This window comes from Falco cherrug, chromosome 1, assembly GCF_023634085.1.
Source record: "Falco cherrug isolate bFalChe1 chromosome 1, bFalChe1.pri, whole genome shotgun sequence".
NCBI classification, from domain to species: Eukaryota; Metazoa; Chordata; class Aves; order Falconiformes; family Falconidae; genus Falco; species Falco cherrug.
The window spans coordinates 109541250-109561913 of record NC_073697.1 but is presented as its reverse complement, the minus strand read 5'-3'; the positions used below and the strand labels follow the sequence as shown (position 1 = coordinate 109561913).

General features: G+C 42.1%; 1 protein-coding gene across 4 annotated transcripts; it reads right to left on the bottom strand.

The window, feature by feature from the left end:
- Positions 1–231: 231 nt before the first annotated feature.
- On the bottom strand, positions 232–20503 carry AKAP10 (A-kinase anchoring protein 10). 4 transcript variants are annotated; one of them, XM_055718760.1, is made up of 15 exons: positions 20123–20502; positions 16412–16459; positions 13917–14099; positions 13049–13603; positions 11486–11584; positions 10950–11034; positions 10474–10597; positions 9451–9587; positions 8223–8367; positions 7323–7496; positions 5047–5156; positions 4097–4179; positions 3462–3514; positions 2748–2843; positions 232–1664 (listed from the first exon to the last, which is right to left on the bottom strand). In XM_055718760.1, exons 1-15 carry the CDS (start codon positions 20298–20300, stop codon positions 1659–1661), a joined length of 2076 nt encoding a protein of 691 aa, XP_055574735.1. In that variant the 5' UTR covers positions 20301–20502; the 3' UTR covers positions 232–1658. The 4 variants fall into 4 exon arrangements, 2 of the variants coding, with proteins under 2 accessions (XP_055574735.1, XP_055574731.1); XM_055718756.1 differs by lacking the exon at positions 232–1664 and having other exon boundaries at positions 2499–2843; positions 20123–20503; XR_008733575.1 differs by lacking the exons at positions 232–1664; positions 5047–5156 and having other exon boundaries at positions 2760–2843.
- Positions 20504–20664: the final 161 nt, after the last annotated feature.

Genomic DNA, 20664 nt, shown 5'->3' with positions numbered 1-20664 from the left:
TGGCCTGCAATTAAAACACCTTCTTATTTAGTATTTCGATAGAAATTATTCTAATTTCAAAAATCTGCCATCAACATCATCCATTAAATATTGAGAACTGTGTGCAAGTATACCAAGGACAAACTTCCTTTTATAACTCGCCAAGACAACATTGTAAAAAAAAAAACAAAAACAAACCACCAAACACAACCAACAGGTAAGGTCAAATCCCATCAAAACAGAAAACTGACACAAATTTTAATATTTATATATTTTAAATCAAAACACAATTAAATATAGTATGTTTTAAGTACATGAATACTTGGGCATGAGAGAAGTAAGAGGTGGTACATAGTACCAAAAACCTATACACAGCCTTTTTTGCTTTTTTATAGACAATACAGTGTGTCTCTATACAATCGAATATTGCAACAGAATAACACTTGCTAGTCAATCAAGATATCCTGAACATTGGAGATGATTTGAGTTCTTCAAAAAGTGATTTTTTTGCACAAGTTTGCGGACAAAAAAGCAATCATAAGAATAAAACAAAAAAACCCTAAGTGTTGTATACTAAAAATGCAGCAATAACAGAATGGTGAGACACTGAGTACTTATGATACCCTGCAAAATCAATTCACTGGAAAAAAAATAACAGAGGTGCTGTGTAACACTGTGGCTTTTTGATTAAACTAAAGGTTTTGCAAGTCGCAAGCATTGCCAATGTCAGGAAGAAGGCCAGAGGTTACTAAAAATTGTTTTTCTTTGTAAACCAAACATCTGGAATTAGATACCATGTTGGTTGGAGGACAACAAGCTATGGAGAATGGCAGCAATTACTTTTTTCTTTGCTCATGGGATGCAAAGGAAAGAAAATGGAACAGTCTACAGGGTACAATCTCCTCAGAATGTGGGCTGCATTCGGAGCCATGGCTTGGGGGCAGAGGGTCGCACAAGTGCAAGATGAGTTTTCAAGTCTGCTCTGTGTCAGAAGCAGGGGGTTGTGTATGCAGGTGTAAGAGCTCAAACAAGGGAGTTAACACTGTCCAGGCTTTGCTTCTCATCATTCTACACTGCCTTCAAAGTTAACATAGTTATGAAGTAAAATACATTTATCTTACAGTTGAATACGCATCTATTTCAAGTAAGGAAAAAATAAAACTTCGGACTTTTTAGGTCATTCAATGCCAATGAATTCACCATTTCAGGTTCGCTTCTCCAATGGCCGATGTTGGCAACATGCCCCATGGCCTCTCCAATTACGTGTTTAAAAAATTACAAGTAGTAGAACTAGAAACTACAGCAAAACCTTCCCCTCTGTCGTGGCTTGTGTCCCATTCCAGATATTTTGCTTAAAAGTCTTTTTGAGACAGGGTTAAGTATTTGTGAAGCTGATCACAGTTTCTCAGTGACGCATTCGTAAACTGCGTCTTCACCTCTTTTAAAAACCATCCTTATTGTTAACGCCACATACAACAGGAAAAAGTGTTTCTTCACGCTCTACAGTGGAGGTACACGATTGCTTCTTTTTTCATTCTTCCTTATAAATGAGGGAGAGTTCGGCGGTTGGAGTAACAGTGTTTTGTTTTTATTGGCTGTGTTAAAGAACCCACCAAAAGGGAAAGTCCACTCACTCTCCAAGCGGGAAAACCAGATTTCCTGTTCTGGCATTTCCGAAATCATAGCTGGAAAAAGAAAAACAAGGTTAGAGTTCACTTTACCCTAAAACATACAAGGCAATCACTCGAAAGACATTTTGTGTTTAAAAATGTTGAGGCCACGTATGCTTATGAGTTTGGGAGAGGAAAAAAAAAATCCCCCAACACACTCAACCTTCCGATAACTGTAACCATACTTGCTTAAACAATGCCAGAGCACCTGCAGCCACCTGGTACTTTCTAAATACTGTGCTGAGTGACCTTTTCATCTAGCCCGACTGGAATTATATCATTTGCAGCCAAGCTATTAAGTGAAATCATTATACAAGTCATTTAAATGTAACCGCTCTATTAGAAAGAAAACAGTTACATAGTGAAACTATGGATCCATCCATTTGGGTCTAAAAACATGTGCCAAAGCCCATTTAACCTTCAATAATTAAAACCAGCGCAAGTAAATTTTTAAGAAGTCAGATGCCTGAAAGCCAGAAATACCAGATTAACTTGGTACACTGCTGTCGTCATTATTTCACAAAACTCCACCTGTTGCATCAGACCCGTTGGGGTGTTTTTTAAACACAGAAAATGTGGACTTGCACAACAACTAAGTCACTAAACAATAACACGCCACACCAAGCCACTAGCCTATGGACAGGGCTATTGTGTCCTTAAAAGTGCAGACACAGCACTGCGTAAGTTAGCGCACCCAGCAAGACAACTTCCCAGCTCTTGAGTTTTACAGACCCTTTAGGCAAATATACCAGTATCTGTTAACAGGAAACACCAAGTGTGAACTCAAGTAAGGAATTACAGTATCGATCCTGCAGCACAAATCACTCTTTTCACTAAGGCAGTTTGTAAAGACTCAAAATGAACAAAGAATTTTAATGCTTGCGCAGGAGAACCGCTACAGTTGTCCGTTAAGAAATTCCTACATCATCATATGTAGGCTGAAACACTTCCAACCTTTGTTTCTTTGTATCGTGCTGTGTTAGTCTGAACATTTACCAGCATGGGTTTTGGATGCAGTAGGAAGGCGAGCAAGAGCTCTGCTCCTCCCACAGTCTGGCTTACGTCAGATAAAGACAGGCAGCCTTTCCACCCCCTTACCTTGGTAACCTTCTCCGAAGGCTGTTCACATTGCGCCTGCTGCATAACGTCATTGACTATCATCTTCGCTATCCTCCAAGCCATCTCTTCTTGAGCCTGCCGCAGAAAAAACATCCCAAAATACAAATAGCTGCAAGTTCTTAAAAACACAGTTCCCTCAGCATCATTCACACACTCAACCTTGGAGATGCAGTTAACCTTCACAACTCAGTGACCTGTAGTAAACATTACCCTCCCTTGATGGAAATGCACCTGGTTTCCAAGCAGAGCATTAACGTCAAGAGAGTGAGTTAGAGAAGATTGCAGACTTATCTGTTGGGGACTTGTCCAAGCCCCTCCAAGGGGGAAAAATGCAGCTTGCAATCCATGTGCAGTGGTCACTTCACAGTAAAAAAACCCAACCCAACCAACACAAGACAAAGAAGAGCAGCGCCTCTGCTCTCAATTGTGGATACAACTTATAACACCATAAAAAGCAAAACCTTGACTGCAAGCACACAGTTAACCATTCTATTGGTTAAACCAGCAAGCACTGGCAAAAAATGAACTAGCTTCACACATGCGTGCAATTAAATTACATTTGGCACACAGAGTCTTGCTGGTGCATCAGAAAGATACTCAGAGAGAAAGAGCCAGGATCAAGAACTTCAGTACTTCATTTCCCTAATCTACACTGTAAAGTAAGTCACAAGGACAACATAAAATAGGACACACCTCATCTGTGTTTCCTTGAACCCATTTCTTCATTGCTTGTGAAAACATGGACCCTAGTTGAGATAAAAAACAGCAAGCAAAGTAGATTAGCACCCTCCATGGCACACCTCTATAAAAGCTACTTCCTTTCATCCTGAAGGGTTTGCACTGCTGGTGTTGGAGAACACAGAAGCATAGCATGAAAGACAAGGGATTACGTGGAGCCATGGTTCATTAGACACTGAGCCCGAACCATTCCTCTTTACCAGAGCTGAAAAGCAGCATTAACAGCAGGTCCCAAACTGGGTGGGAAGCATGTGGAGAGCTCAAGTTCTTTTTCATCTTGAGACCAAAGCTTTGAAGGTTTGATCATCAGCGCAGCTGCTAGTGGCTTCCATCCCTGCCAGGTTCCATCGACAGCTCCAACTCCCACAGGCTGCTCATACTCCCAGGAGTCCAGCTGGACCAGAAAAGCAGAATTTGGATAGGAAACCGGGCCAGAGACGGGTTTTGCCTCAGTACAGGATGATCCCCTAAACACCTCTAATTGGCTTAAAACAGGTCTGGGAAGAGCCAAGAATCTTGCTCATCTTAACTGCAGTAAGGAAGAGAGCAGCTCTGCAGGTGTTTACAGAAATAGAAAAAGGAAAGCAAACCTTTTGATTTTTTGACATCAGGCTCAGGTTCAGATTCTCTGATAAACTGTCCCAGGTCACTGACTCGTCCAAACGTCATCCTCCTGAAGAGAGGAGGAATACAAAGAACCACACAGGTTACCAAGAGAACTTCAGCATTATGGAAAGCTACCAGTCAGGAAAACAAAAACCCCACCACAATAAAGACTCTAGCGCCAGAAGACCACTTACCACCTCTTCCACCTAAATTTGATACACTGGGAAAAATCCCATGCTCTTCTCACATATCTGAATTCAAAGTGTATCTTAAAAATTCTTCTAGAAACTAGAAGCAGGCAAATGCTTCAATGACTCAATCACGTAATGTCAACAGGCAGTGCTAACAAGTGCTCCACACTACTACAAAAACATGTTATTAGGGAGGAAAACAGTTTACAGCACCTGAAAGGACAGAAGATTGGTATGTGACAGAAAAGCAAGGTAGCTATAGAAACAAAGAATTTCTGTATGAGATCCACAGGGTGGAAGAGCTCTGTAACAGAGAGCAACTTAAGAAACAGAAGAATAGCTGTGCAAACCGCTACAGAAAGTCTCAGCCATTCTCTCCCATGGAGGTAGGGAGAAATCAGTTGCACATTAGACATCTAAGGCGCCCAAGCTTATTCTTTTCTGTTCCAACTCCAAACAGGAGCTACTTGGCTGTATTTTGGAGTAAAACAGGAATAATAACTAGGAGAAAGAGAAAACCCAATTGGAAATATTTTTCTGGCTGCCACTCTGGTCAGAGAAGCATTCACTATGACATTGGTGTTAAATCACGCTATTGGAATCAGTTTACTGCCAAACATTAAGACTAAGATACTAAGATTGCAACATCTTACGTGTGGGTACTCTCCACGCAGGAGGACACAGCAAAAATGAGAGAGGTGAAACATCACTAGAAAGAATGAGATACACTGAATGAACCTTACCCTGCATATGTTCGTTGATATAAAGATTCTGGATCCAGACTTGCAGCATCTACAATTATTGCTTCATCAAAATTTTTCAGGATTTTAACATTAGCCTTTTTGACATTGGACTACAAATAAAAATTCTAAGTATTAGTGCCCAATGCAGACAACTAATAGCTTCTTAACAAAAGTGCAATTTTAGTGCTTTTACACTTAGATAAACCTCTATAAAGTCTGTAAGCAAGCATAAAAGAATTAGAGAGCATCTGCACAGCTAACTCAGTATGACACCGTTTTTAAACAGAGGATGATGAAGTTACATGAACAGAACACAACGTACAGGTCAGCATACATACGTGTAAGGACTGCTGCCTAAGCATTATCCACTGAACAGATCTGTCTGTGCATGCAAATTATTTGTTTGTGAGTACTTAGCACTGAACTACTTCAAAAGCTTCAGCAGCTTCACTCATTCCTCTCATGCACTTGGTAAGCAATTCCCGAACACACAACGCTTCCTCCATACACAGAGAACAAACATTTATCTTTTGGCCTGGAGTATTTATGTAAGATTAGGAAAAAAGCCAAGGAAACATTAGAGCAACAGCAGGGAGAACACAAATGCACAGCAATCTATTAGCACCTTAACACACAACAGAAACATTTATGGCAGCTGCCTTGCAAACTCCTTTCCTGCTGCTCTGCCTAAGTGCTGTTCTTTATGCAAATATATGCAGAAGCTCAGAGATTCTCCTATTCAGATAAGCAGGAATGCACAACACCAAATGCAGCACTTCATTTCCTAAACTGTCCAAGCAAGCCAATTACCAGCAGTTTCTCCTGCTCACGCTATCAAGCAGCAGGATATTTCAAGAACACAGATTTTACTCCCACTTTGGAACGAGGAGGAATATTCCCTCCTTGCAAATTAGGAGGTTTAAAAATATTACAAGCTGGTAGGACAGCTTCCAAGTTGCTTGAAACACAGTACATCAATAACGTTGGTCTAGATACTGGATATAAAACCCATGGTAGCACTGCAGCATTCAATAAAAGCAATTCAGCAGAAGCAGTTCTTACTTCGCTTTTCTGCTCTCAGCTGGGCTTGCAGTTTGCAAAATGACCTGGTTACAGATAAGTCAGAATCTGCTTATCCTCTCTTCTTTCACATCTGAATTAAGCAAAGCTAGAATTTTTGGAATAGACAACTCTTGGTTAAAAACACATCTCCAACATTACCGGGCTAGTTTCAGTGTGTAATGAGCTCTGTTTCTGAGGCTAGGCCCACAAGGGAACACAGCTCTCAAAGCGGCACCATGAAAAGCAGTAAAAAAGAAAGATGCTGGCCTGCAACCAGGGCACCGTGCAAAGCAAATACACAGTGGCCATTTCTCAAGGACTTTGGAAGGGTAACAGAGCTGAAGGAGCCTAGGCACATTCTTGTTGGTATCTACACACTACAGCAAAGCAGCAGCCACATAGCTCTCATCGTGCGTGATTAGAATGCCTCACCCAGCAACAGACTTTTTTTCTTATGTCTGGCTTTACATCAAACTTATACATGCAAACAAAATTCAAGTATCACCCCCCGGCTCAAAGCATCTTGGCGGTAACACAGTGAAGTGTCAGAAGGTTCTTTTGGAAAAGTCAGGAGTCTGGCCATTCTCGATCAGACCAGCAGGAGTAGCTAGCTTAGGACAACAGCAGGGAGAAGTCTGCTGAGACAAACCAGCGAGCACCACCCGGTCAGATATTAACTGGCACTGCTCCATGTTTGAGCAGACAGATGCCTTAAACCCTGGAACTGAGTGGACTCTTCAGGACAGAAGATCTGGCATTTTAATAGACTGGAGCACACAAAACTTGCATATTTAATTTCTATAGAATATTCACAAGTGCCAGTTTTCACCTAAAGTTACAACTATGGCATTAATCAAACCCCTTATTTCTAAAAAAAAAAAAAAAAAAGCGCATTCTTAAATGTTACAGCACTACAAAACAGTCTTCAGTGACTATTAACAGCTTAATAAAAACATCACTTTGATGCGAAGAACTAAAAGCAGTACAAGGGTCTGGGTACAACAAACAGGACGGACACCCTTCCACGCCAATACTGTTAGAACTCAGCAGCAGGCAGGCTGAACACGTCCCGACAGAACACTCGCTTTAACATTAGAGCAGAAGGGGAAGCTTCACATTACAAGATGTTTCCTTAAAGTGTATGAACTTTGATATTGATACAGAAATGTGACGGCAGCATTTCCTATAACAGAATCAAACCAAGAAACGCATACCTGGGAGGCAGAGCCATCCGGGCCCCCTATAGAATCACTATCAGGAGAGCTACCTGGGCCGTGAATACTCAGTGCAATATTCGCTCCTGGAAATTCATCTCCTCGTACTGAATGGATGAGATCATTCAAGTATTTGTAGTAAAGGTTGCTGGACAAGAAGCCAGGTAAAAAAACCTGAGAGACAGAATAAGGAGTTCTCTTTAATCTAGGCTGGTCTGCACAATTACTGTAGATGTCTGCAGACAGAAGGGACACAGTCCTTGTGTAGATGGTACACAAGTAAAAGTGTCCACACGTGGAATTACTCCAGATTACCAACTGTACTGCTTTAAATTCAAATCCTACTGCAAAACGAACAAAAACAACTGCATATTAACCAAACCCTCCAGTAACTGGAGCTGAAGTAGAGTGGTTTTTTTTCCCCCTCTAGAAAATCCTGACAACCCAACAGGCTTACAGTTATTTTGCAATGCTGTTGAAAAATCCAGAATCAAATCACTAATCTCTAGTATCCAGGTATCCCAGAGTTACGCTATTAACCACACCACTGGTATTAGACTTGCAAATAACTGTTACTAACAGGAAGGAAAATTTTCTAAAGATACACAAGGAGCTGCTGACAGCAATTCACAAGGAAGGAAATTCTGGTACTTCCATTAAAACGCAATAATCACCCAAGACAAACATTTCACAGAGAAATAACAGAAGCCAGTGGGTGGCATCTTTTCAAATCAAGCTGGGGAAAATAGTTTAGCAAATTTTTCTATTTGTTCTATTATCCAGGTAAATAGGAACTCAATAAAAGAACAGGACAAATCAGAGATGCTGCAGGGGACACCTGACACCACAGGGTCTCCACATCAGCTTTATTAACTGTCAAAACCGAAGAAGCTCTCTCACCGTCTCCATGGTTGTCCACGCCTGCCGTAAGGGAGTGGTGAAACAGTTAGGGAGAGGACCACCTTCCCTACAGATGTTGGACTCAATCTCTAACCTCACCGAGTCATCAAACCCAAGAGGATGAGTGGCCTGAAGAGAGAAGTACCTGCAGCACCGGACAGAGGAAGACGACAACAGAACAAGATTTGCAAAACTCTGCAGGTGGCGAGTACCCAACCCTTCCCACAGGCCATTCCTCATGCTGCAGTCACTAGATGGTGCTGGCTGCAAAAACATGCGTACAACTGATCCTCACTAACTACAGGGGAAGAAAATCCCTTACTCACAGAAAAGCTTTTGATAAAACCTTGCCTCGAAGATACAGATAAAAGAGCGAGCATCACCTGACTGCTGATGAGCAGGATCTTACACACAGAGCCTTGCAGCAGGGAAGAGGAAACACCCGCCACTCTGAAACAGCACTTGCTTCACTAATCACATCGTTGAAAACCAAGTTTATGGATGGAGTGGGAGGACGACTGATGAAAGTCAGAGGGAATTGTTTGCTTCCTCTCCAATTATTATTTCCTACCAGGGTAATAACTCAACAAGCTGTGGCAACAAGTCTCACACTTAAGCTTAAGGACAAACTTTTTCTGGAAGCAGTTTTGATGTCTGTTGCATTATTGCCCAGGTGAAGCACAAAAAGGAAAAATAGTTACACTATTGAGAGTGAGAGGAAAGCCTGATATTAAAAGGCATCTGGTTGCTTCCTTAAAAAAAGAAAATATTCTGAAATATTAAGAACAAGCACTGTTTGGCTTTTACTACATATGTAACAGCTCCCACAGCCTACTTTAAATGGACAATAGTGTGTGAACTTTAAGGTTTTTCTACAGTGTTGCACCTGCTATTAGGTTTAAATCCTTTACATTTTCAAATGCCAACCAACTGGCTTTGATATTTCACAAACAAACATAAACTCAAGCAATCAAGTCCTGAAAACTCCAAATTACGTTTAAGAATGGAGTCTTTATAAGGATTTTTCTCCTCATGCATAAAGAAAAATTTTGTAAGTTCTTGTGTTCATACACATCGAAGGCCACCTTAATAAAACACATTTCAGTGTAACAGTGCAAGACTGCACAGTTACAGTCTGAAAGTGAAAAGTTCTTTTTGCACAGTGCAACACAAAACTACAAGCACAAAATTAGAGCTTCAGAAACAAGTAATTGTTGAACTCCCTCACTTGTCATATAAAATCATGGCATCATTCTGTGCTTCTTGCCCATCATACTGGCCTTTTTTGGCAGCAAGCTGAGACTGGAAGTTATCTGCTGCCAACCAGAACTGCAATACATTAACTGCATCTTCCTTCTCCATGTACTAGAAGGGAAATCAAAAAAAAAAAGAGGAGAAATTAAAGAAGTTTTAGCAAGAAACTTTTAATAAGCATAGACAAACCTGCTGCTTTCCATTTAAACAAAAAATATAGTCCGTATATTAATGATGCAGAATTGCCACCAGTGTATCTTACATTTTCTGAATTTTCAGGTACAGTGTTGCAGACAGATTTAGTTTGTTTTGGGTTTTGTTTTTTGTTTTTTGTTTTTTTTTTTTAAATAAGAACTTGTGACATTTCTGTGGTAATTTCGACGTTTAGTTTCCATACTTTTTTTTTTTTTTAATCATACTGAAGACAGAGGAAACACTATTTTCATGTTTTGCTTAGCTCACATTGAACTCAGAGTACCGTCTCAGCTTCTCAGTTTGCCGTTTCAAACTAGACTGGCTTGTCAGACTACTGGGACAAGTATTTTAGAATTAACAGATGACTCCCTGAAGGCAGAGGACCCCACAACTGTAAAATCATACATCTAACCTACCACATTCCTAGCTGGTATCCTCTCTGCGTAAAGCCAATGAATTATTTGTTATCTGTAAGAATGCTTAAGGCTTTCAAAGTCACTACCTCGTTTGGCAAGATTAAGACAACTATGTCAAAGCTTCTACAGAGCAAAGAGACACAAGCACTAACTGGAGCGGGCACGCACCAAAACTCATTCTACAATACAGCATGTAGGTTTCAACATGTGAAATAGTTCTACACGTGGGCAGGAAACCTTTCAATGCATTTTCTCTCAGAAAAAGATACACCTCATCTTTTTTATTACATTTGAGGTGTCTTTATTAGAGCCATCAGGGGGTGAATAGTTTTTTGCATTTGATAGAAAGGAATAAAAGAAGAGAAACCCCAAAACCTAACACTCACCTCAGAGAAATAGAACAGGGCTGATTCACAGAAAAGGATGTCAGCCAGATAAACAGTCCCACTAGTCAGCACCTCAATCTGGTATTTACAGAAATGATGACTTCGCAAAAATTCACTAAAGTGCCTGCACACAGACAGAATGACAGTTAGTTATTAACGGTCCACAGTGTTCAAGGCACCTTAGAACCAACTAGCTCTCACCCCACAAGTCTTAATGCTTTTAGTTAAATAAAAACAAACAAGAAATGGCATGGGTTGACAAATGACACAAGACAGACACAAAGAATACAATAATAGCACGCACACACAACTTCAAGTGATCACAAGAATGGATATGCAGGAAAAGATCTGAGTAGTTTCAAATACAGAAGACTGCACAAACAGTTGGCTAAAAATTTTCAGGGAAGCATAACCATTTAACAGAACCACTTTTTGCAAAAGGCAACAGACACAAGAAGCCAAACCAATCAACTTACTCTTGTTCCATTGCATTAAACACTATGGACTGTGCTGTAACAAAACAGTTAGGATCCACTTGTCCATCTTCCCCACAAATCTTTGCTGCAAAGAAAGACCAGGTTAATTTTAACATGTATTTGGCTGATCAAGCTGAAAGACACGAGTGACAACTGGTTAATGAGAAACTGCAGTTCAAATCCAGTAGAATCAGTTGGTTCTGACTGTGCAAAACGAGCTTTTCAAGTACTGCAGATAGCTGAATGATAGTATTACAGCTAAAACATTTGATTGAGACTCAAATGGGGATTCCCTCCATAACCACCAGGAATTCTTTCACTAATTTAAGCAAAGCCTCTGAAGGTTCTTCTGGGGATATTGCACAGCACTACTGAAAGGTCAGATCCACTGATACTTGTCATGTTATCTATGATCTTTTACAAGTGGCTTTAAAATTCATAAAAATAAAAAGAAATGTGAGTGTATGTGGTATTAAAGATGCATCTTTTTGGGGAAGGAGGAAGCTCTGAAATGAGTAAGCAGCATACATTCTTACCAACTATGTCATTTCTCATCGCTTCTGTAATAGGTATTGGTTTAGCAGCATCTGGAGAAATATATTTGGTAAAAGTACTAACTGCATCCCGTTCTATACCTACAAGGAAGAAATACAGAATCAAACTCTGATTATCCTGGCACAGGTCTAAAACGAGGAGCGAATAACAAACATCTGCTCTTCAGAAAAGCAAGTATCTAATTATCAGTGGTAAGTTTCTTTCCCATGAAGCTTTCAGTCCACTACTCGATACTTTGCTACTGATGAGCTACAGTGACTGTTACCTCTAGCCAGGTCACGATAAGCCCAGCACGGACGGACTAGTGAGATGGAACAAAGCAACGCAGCTCTCAATTCCCTACCACCAGACAAGACAGCACCCTCTTCCTCAGCCGCACACCTTAGTCCCAGAAGTAACGCCTTTCTGGCAAGATCTGCAGTGAAGTTCCCAATTTCTAGCTCTCATCATACAGAATATAAAGTATTTGTATCATAAAGGAATTACAAGAAAAAAAATATCTTAAAATAGGATGCCTTAAAACAAGGAGTATGTTTACGTGTCATCTTTTGAGATTTGGGACACTGGTCTGGAAGAGAGAAAAAAAAATTATACTCCAGACTTCTCAGATTTCTCAAAAAAGACCTAGTACTGTCAAATTCTTTTTAACTGTCAGAAAGCAGAGGTGCTTTTCATGACTGAAGTATCATCGCATTTGTTTAAGCTACTCTGGGGCTGAGGTTATGTATTGTGGAGGTACATGATAAATAACTATATGAGAAAGACAAACAGCAAGAGAAAGGGATGCAACACAAGGAAACAGTTGGGCAAACAAAAGGAACCAATATGAAGAAAGAAGTGTTTCCTTTTTGTCTGTAGACTTGCACAAATGAGAAGGACTGAGTAGATGCAAAGTAGAGAAACAGGTTACTGTGCATGTAGCTTACTACCAAAAGTAAATATTTTAATTTCATCCTTACTTCCAGTAGCCTCTGAAGAGGTGGAATCCAAATGAGAACAAATCAGTTACAAGGGGAGGAACTCTATCAAATAAATCCAAGAACAAAAACAGTACGTTCCACACAAAAGTCTCTACAAGTCTCTTGCAACTGTTACTTATGTCATTTTATGTGATACAGGATATTTACCTTCTGTGCCAAGTTAATTATCAATTCTCAGCCCCATCATCCACATTTTCTGCAATTCTTTTAAGTTGGGACGGGTGAGGGAAGAAAGGGAATGGCAGTGTTCATCTTCATTTCTTAAATTATACAAGTAGGAACAGAAGCAACCTAAGCTTATTAGAGCACATGATTTTGAAGGCTCTTCAGCAGCTTATTTATTTTTAAACAACCAGAGAGTCAAATAATACATAGCTCAAACTGACCACTAGCTTATACAGCAGGTTAACATTACTGATACACACAATTTTCTTCCTCACAACATCACATCATACTTGGCAAGAACACATGGGAACAGAGGCAGCTCACCGTACAAAGCAAGCAGCAGCTGGTACGTTCCCCATCTCCCCACTTTTTCAAAGAAAGGAAACACACGGCACTTACTTTTCATGAGTTTTCCTGACAAGTCTTTTAGTGCAGAGGAGGGGCTGTTTCTATTTGATACTGTAAGCTTGGAAGATTCTTGTTGGTCAGCTGGAACAGAGTGGGTACTTGTCTCAGATTTTCTTAGACAAAGAACACTGGTATTATCACTCTCCTGACCCGGGAGGACGTGGTTCTGGCTGTTGCTAGTTCTGTCGTTCTTGTCCGAAGCCACTGGCTTGGTCCTGAGCAGACAGACTGTGCTAGAATACTCCAGCCTCTCCTCAAGCAATCCAGTTGGAGAAGATGACGCAATTTCCTGCTGTTTTGAGGGCGACACTGGCTCTGCCAACGAGCTCTGCTTAACTGTGTTCAGGCTGTGTGCTCTTATACGGGACCATGTTGTGGAGTGGAAGCTTTCAGCCTCTAACCAAAACTTAACCAAGTGTTCCATTCTGCGGAGTTCCATAAACTGGATAAAATAAGGGAGGGCTACATTGTCCTGCAGAACCTGTTCAAGGGTCTTTGAAAGGCTTGATTTGGTCTCTTGAGCCTGATAATTCAGACACGATCTGCCTAAAGAAAAATATAAAGGGAATGACTCCATGCTGTACTGCAGGCACGGGTATTTGATACAAAACCATCCTGCAGCGCAGCTGGGGAAGAGATGACTCCAACATAACAGTGGTACACAATGCCAAGGAACCTCTTTTAACAAGCAAAGGTACTGTCCCCAGTTAAAACTCTTCCAGGGTAACACAGGTGCTATTGTAACAGCAGCCAGTTTCGCTAATTACTTGCCTGAAAACCAAAGGACGGTGAGCATACCAGTAATAAACACAGACTAAGAAGAAATGTTGCCGTTATTCTAGAGCTGATGAAGCCTTACCTAAGTCTCCAAAATGAGCAGCTTCCATGTGACTTGGCTGCTTCTTAAGGGCAGCTGTCCGACTGCTAGAAAAAGAGTCCATGTTGGCAGAGATGGCATTAATTGCCACATGGCTTGGTCCTGCAGCCTCCAGCAAGGCATGATTTCTAGTGCTTCTTTGAGGGGAATGTACTGGTACTGGAGCTGGAATCAAGACAGGAATGATGAAAAGACAAGGATCCCAAGACCTCTTCTAAGCAGTACCCAATGCTAAGCGCCCCAACACGTGCCACAGAGTTTGCAAGAGTCAATCTTACTAAAAACCTCATTGTACCACTGTGCGTCATCTTTGATTGAGGGTCTGGTAAGAGTAAAGATGACAGAAATAAACAAGTTTTATTACTGCAAGAGGAAATTCACTTCCAGTAGAGCAGTGGAACCCACCCACCTGTATTTTCCTTACTCAGTAGCTAATCAAAAGACACCAAGTCTAAGTTTACATGTGAAATATTATTCCCGAGTCTTCCTGCTTCCTTGATACTGATACCGTAACAGCTTAATGCTATTTTGGCAACAATGTGGTTTAGTTGTAGTGTTCTTGCCAATCCATTTCCATACCTTTCTGAAGGCCAAAATGCGCTACAAAATCCTGAACTACAAAGCCATCTGTGAGTTTTAACAAGAATATTTTTCAGAAACATTTTCTTTTTTCTATTTGGTTTTAAGAGAAAAAAAGCAGCAAGGAAATATGTCTGATGAAACCCCAGGTTATAGACCTTAACCTTCTCTAGCTGTCTTTGAGTACGCCTGGCTATCTGAGCCCAAAGAGAACAAAGAACTTCCTCACAGAAAACTCTGCCAGTGAAAAAGAATTAACTAATTGTTAATTGATGATAAGTTGAAAAAACTAAGTGTGCTCATAGCAGTTTCAAAAGCTCTCAGGAAATTGCATTTGATTAGGATGTCACACAAGGACATCTTACACCTGACTCAAAAATACAAGTCAGTTGACACATTATCTCAGCACACTACCTCCTAATGGTGTGCTTCGTCAAGGCGTCAAGCAACTCCCTTTGGATGACTTTCATGCTGCATAACTTTATTTTTATTCACAATTTCATGACACATGATGACAGAAGCTGACAGTTTCACACTTGCATGTCATGGTAACAGGTACCTTCGGAGCAACAGTATAAGAGAGTTAAAATGTTTACGTTATTGCGAGGCGTTTCTCCAGTTGCAGTGTTTGGTACCAAGACACCACTTGCCACCTCCTACAAAGCCTTTGGTATTAAGTACCAGCAATAACGGAGAAAACTTATTTTTTCTGAGGCCACCGGACTGGCAGCCAGTTGCCTGGGCTGCTGACAGTAACGGGGAAAACTTGGCGAGGGCTACTCACGTAGGAGCAGAGCCACACGCCTCAAAGGTTTAGCCTTTTGTGAATTAGACTTCAATTTAATATACATCATGAACATTTGAGGAAAAATTATTCTACTTTATCTAAGGATCAAACACCTGTTCCAAATCTTCCAGATAGCACTACTTCACTAACCCAACATCACACAGACTGCAGAGTAGCTGCTTGCCACACTGGAAAGATGCTCTCTGTTTGTAGCAGCTCACTGAGTAATTTTCAAATTTACTTTTAATAACAGGGTCACCACACTGTAGGCTTTTCCTGGAAAACTCTTTCAGCTAGTCATCAGAAATTGTAGTTGCACTGAAATCACAGGGTGTGCTATTAAATGGATGCAACTTACTGTTTCCTATATTTGATTTGAAAGACAGACCACCAAGGTGAAAAGAGCCTTTAATTTTCTCTTGGTATCCAGATAACATATTAACAAGTACAGAAACAGGATTTTGTCTGAGGATATAAAAGTAACATATCAGATTCAAACAAATTATCTCATCTCCTTTTTGTATAGCAATAAAAAACGACAGGATAAATAATCTTGTTTTGCCACAGCTCAAACTTCTTTCTCCTCAAGATTTCTTTTGCCCTCCTAGCAGATTTGGCAGCGAGATTTCTGCACCACACGGCGCAGTGTTAGAATAGCTACACATTCTGACCAAGGTTCACATCCTCAGTCCCACAAGCCGCATCAGTCAAAGTTAAATCAGACACCGGCAGCCTCTTTGGCAAGTCAGACAGGGTTAAGCTGCATTTTCAAAACTGCAAAGTACACTACGTGTAAGCAAGAAATTTCAGAAGCAATTTGTTGTAGATAAGGAATAACCACTATTTGCAAAGTGACTGAATTGCATGATCACTTTGAATTAAAGCTCACGTCTGACATAATTTAATAACCTTCTGTACTTACAGATTCAGCAAGATGACTAGGAAAGATTAGTTACTATAAATACTCAGAAACAGAATTAAGTTTTGGGTCTTTTTTTAATTCATAGGTCACATCTGTGCTCACTTGTAAGGAAATTATCCCAATTAAAATAAAAATGGCAGATGATATTAGATAACTGAATTTATAGACAAAAATAAACATTGATCTTACTTTTAATTGCTTTCACATCTGCGGTCTTTTCTTGTTCTTTGCCTTTCACTGTAAAATACAAAGGAAAATGTTAATGCTATTTTGGGTGATTAAATGCATTTACCAGAGAACAGACAAAATTCCCTATTTCAGCAAGTATCAAGGCAGGTGTAAACTATCATTTTGTTAAAACTCATCTTACTTAAATCTGCACATATAGTAATTAACAGAGGCTTTCAAAGCTTTTGCGTTGATTTATTTTCAAAAGCAAAACCTTATAATCTGTGAAATATGTTCAATGAAATACAGTATATTAAAATTAACGCTGAGAAAGATGCTCGCTTGTCTATATGATTAAAGCAAGGCTACGTTCAAGGTTACTTTAATAAGCAGCATTAACTGGAAAGAACGGGACAGCTGGGTTTTAAGTGTACAGCACTGGCAGATGCTCTCTGTGAACCAGAAATCACACATCTAAACCCAACATTTCCCTCAAATTGCAGGAAGAGCAGTGCAACGCACAAAGCTGAGGAGATGTACCAGCTCCATGAAGCCAGAGCCAGCCCATGACTCCTCAGTCATGATGGATACCACAACAGTGTTCTGGAAATACCCTGCAAACAGTTAATTCTCTCTCAAATAATATAACTGAACTATCGTCACACCTACGGTAAGCAACTAATGGGAAGAGAATAGTTTAAAAAAGTTGTGATGGAAAAGTGGTGTGTTTTTTTTAATTTATTTTTTAAAAGGACGCTCCTAAAGGAACCAAATGAGCAGACCCGTTTCAAAATAAAGAAACCGAAGTAGTACATAAAGAGGATGGTGTGAGAAACAAATTAAGTGGGGATACTGAGGAACATGATCTACCAGCAAAGCCTCCTCTGGCTGCTCCAGGCTGGGATTATTACTACAAATAGGTCATCTCTGAACACTGATTGTAGAGTCCTTCCATACATAACCACAAATCATAACCCAGCACAATCAAACATTTACATCACAAAACACAAGTGGATTAAACAAAACCCCCCAACTTTCCTATTCTGACCTAAGTATTTAAAATATTCTAAAGGGAAACTCCAACGTCTGGTTACATAATTGTCCTGCACAGTGGCAGCTGCAGCACTGCCGTGCTGCCAGCCTTCACTGCGAGAAGTAAAAACATTGCAGGTCTGCAAACTGGCAACTCAGCATTTAAGATTTCAGCTAGCAGCTAGCACATTCTCGCTCTCTGACAGTGGGGCTTAAGCGTCCATTAAGAGCTGGATCCTTTCAAAACTGAGCTCCTGCAGCCAGATGCAGCTGCGAACAGTGGGAATAAGCAGCTTTTACATAACTGGGGGCGTGCTGATATGCAGGAGAAAAATCACCGAAAAAACCCTGCATGTCTGAAGTAACCCCGAGGTGCAATGGGAACGAAGAAACCTCTCTACAGTATTGTGAGCCTTTATCATTCCAAAATTATTCCAATAGCCGATTCATCAAACTGACTCCTAACTATCAGCAATGATTCCTGAGTTTCAACACAAGAGTCCTCCATAAGCCTATTTTCAGTTTAAATATATCTGTTCCTTCTTACCAACTACTCAGTTCCTCTCTGCCTAATTACCTACTTATTACTGGTAATACAAACTCCTGGTTCATGTTCCTAACCTCTTTATACACAGACTGCTTCCCCCCCACACCTCCAAGCAGAACAAAACGAAGTCATTAACAGCAGAGGACAAAAGAAAACTCCTCTATGTGACAAGACCAAATATTAGAGAGTGAAGTTTCACTACAGGAATTTACTTTCAATTTCCTCAAAAAAACGGATGTCACTTGGTGTCTGTGTGAAACAAGAGGTAACTGCGGTACAGGATAATCAAGGACTAAGGGGTTGTGAGAACTTCCAGTAGCAAACCCCATTCACAAAGGAGTAACGTATCAAACCAACGCAAGCCAGCCACGTGATGTTTGAGAATTTTAATTCGCATCTTGAGATGCAAAAGAATGAACAAACCCATGCTGTTCACACACAAACGTGTACAAAAAATTATGTAATATAAAGTTTCAGAGGTCAGCCAGCCAGTAAGACTGTACACTATTTCCAAGACATTCCTAGCGAATGAGCACGTTGTCTGGCTGTTTCATTGATAACAATTTCATAATCTGCCCTCAAGCACCTGGCTGCTGGTTCAACTGTAAGAGTTTAATTTCTCAACTTATGATCCACCCTCAGTCTTCTAGACCTTTACTTAAAAGCCCGTATGAAAAATAACCATTTCACTGCTGTTCTTGATTTTTCCACACTAGTTCTTTTGCGATCCTTGCTATAATTCAATTTTTAACAATTGCTCTAGTTGCTACCCAATGCGATATCCTCTTAAACAATGACAGCTCACCCCAGAACACTGATGCTCCTATACAGTTTGGGGCTGCACGTGTCTGTCTAGTCAGTGGAGTTCTACCATAACCCTTAATGTGTTGCTTTTCTCCCAGCTCCAGGTTAAGACCTTCTCTAAAAGCCCGTATCTAAAATGGAGATTATACAAAACCATCATTCTTTGTACAGCCCAGATGAAAGCTTACTTCTCCAAGATCGCCTCTCTTGGGCATTTAGTTCTGACTGTGCTTCTCTGACCAAAGATCCTTTAATGAAAGTAACAGACTCAGGATTTTAATTACTTTCTCCCCGAGAAAGTTTTCACCAAAGCTTCTATCATTCTTATGATGATGCATCAGGATGGAACATCAGCTCCACAGTTCTCACCAGCGAAGCAGCAGAAGTGATTTTTGAAGAGTTTAAAAGCACTATGAAAGTTTGATTCTGCAGCTCAATGTTAGCATGCAAACACCCCAAAAAGGACTATGGTATTTGCAAAGCCCTCAAGTGGCCTTCAAGAGTCTTCAGAACAGTAGTTTAAACTCATTTCTTCCAGGACTACTGCACTAACCTCCACAAAAAATGAAACTTTCAACGCTGATACTCTGGCTGAGTAAGGTTACAACAGGACGGGTCAGCCAAGAGCAAAAACATCATCTCAGATACTATGCTCCTTCCTCCTAACTTACAGCCTGGCCTCCCAAGATGGACATTCCGGGCTTTAGTAAGTGAGGAAGGCTCTGCGAGAGCACTGCTGCCAGCCACGGCTGGAACCGCCACGGTCCCATTGCTTGAACTCAGCACTAGAGAAAGCAGAGCTGCTTTCCCGGGAGGCCCTTCCTAAAAGGTGCCACTTCCAACAAAACCCACTCAAACCAGACACGGTGCAGACTGAAGGTGCCACGCCAGCGCCAGCTGTAGCACGAGTGCCTTCAAAACGCTTTGCTCCCAAAGAACGTTTGAACTACGTCCATCTGTGCAGCGGTGATACTGTACATATTTCAGGAGTCCCGATCGCCCTGTGTAACAGCCACAAGCGCGTCAGGGAATAACGTGTCGGTGGCGCCGGCTTTGGCGAAGGGCTCGGTGCGATGAGGTCCCTCACTCAGCTGGGGGTGCAGCCACGGCTCTAGCACCCTTCGCCCGTTTGGTCAGATTTTACAGAGCGGTGTCTACCGGCGCCGTGAGAAAAACACCGTGTCAACAGTTCAGAGGCTCCGCAAAGGCAGGAGGTGCGGGCCATGTCACAGCCCCCGGGCCCCGCGCACGGGCAGGGCGGCCCGGGAGAGCCGCAGCCCCGGGGTCCCCCGCCCGCCGCCCCCCGCCCCGAGAGATAAAAGGGCCCCGCCGCGGGGCCCGGCACTGACCGTCATTCGCGGGGAGCGCGCTCCGCGGGGGCCGAGCTTCCTCTCGGGGCCCGGTGACCGTGCCCGGAGGGGCAGGCGCGGGGCCCAGCAGCCGTGCGGGGGACGAGGCCGGCGGCCGTCCCTCAGCCCCGGGCCTCCCGCCCGCCGCCCCCCTACCTTTCCGCCTAAAGAAGGACATGGTGCCGGGGAGGGGGCGAGGCGGCCGCTGGGGAGGGGGGAAGGAGGGGAGGGAGGGGGCGAGGGCAGCAAGCCGGGCTCCCTATGAATGAGACTCCTTCCTCCGCCCGCCGCCGCCTCTCCCTCCGCCTCTTCCTCCCGCGGAGGCGCCAGCGGCCGCCATGTTGTCAACAACCGCCCCGCTCCCTCTTCCGGGCGGCCGCCCGCCGAGCATGACGGGATGCGGCCGCGGCCCCCGCCTCACTCAACATGGCCGCCCCGACTCGCGGATTGGCCGGGGTGGCCATCGTGGATGAGGGCAAGGAGCTCACGGGGGGCCGCGGCGGGGGCGGGCGGCCATCTTTGATCAGGGCGGGGGGCGCCGG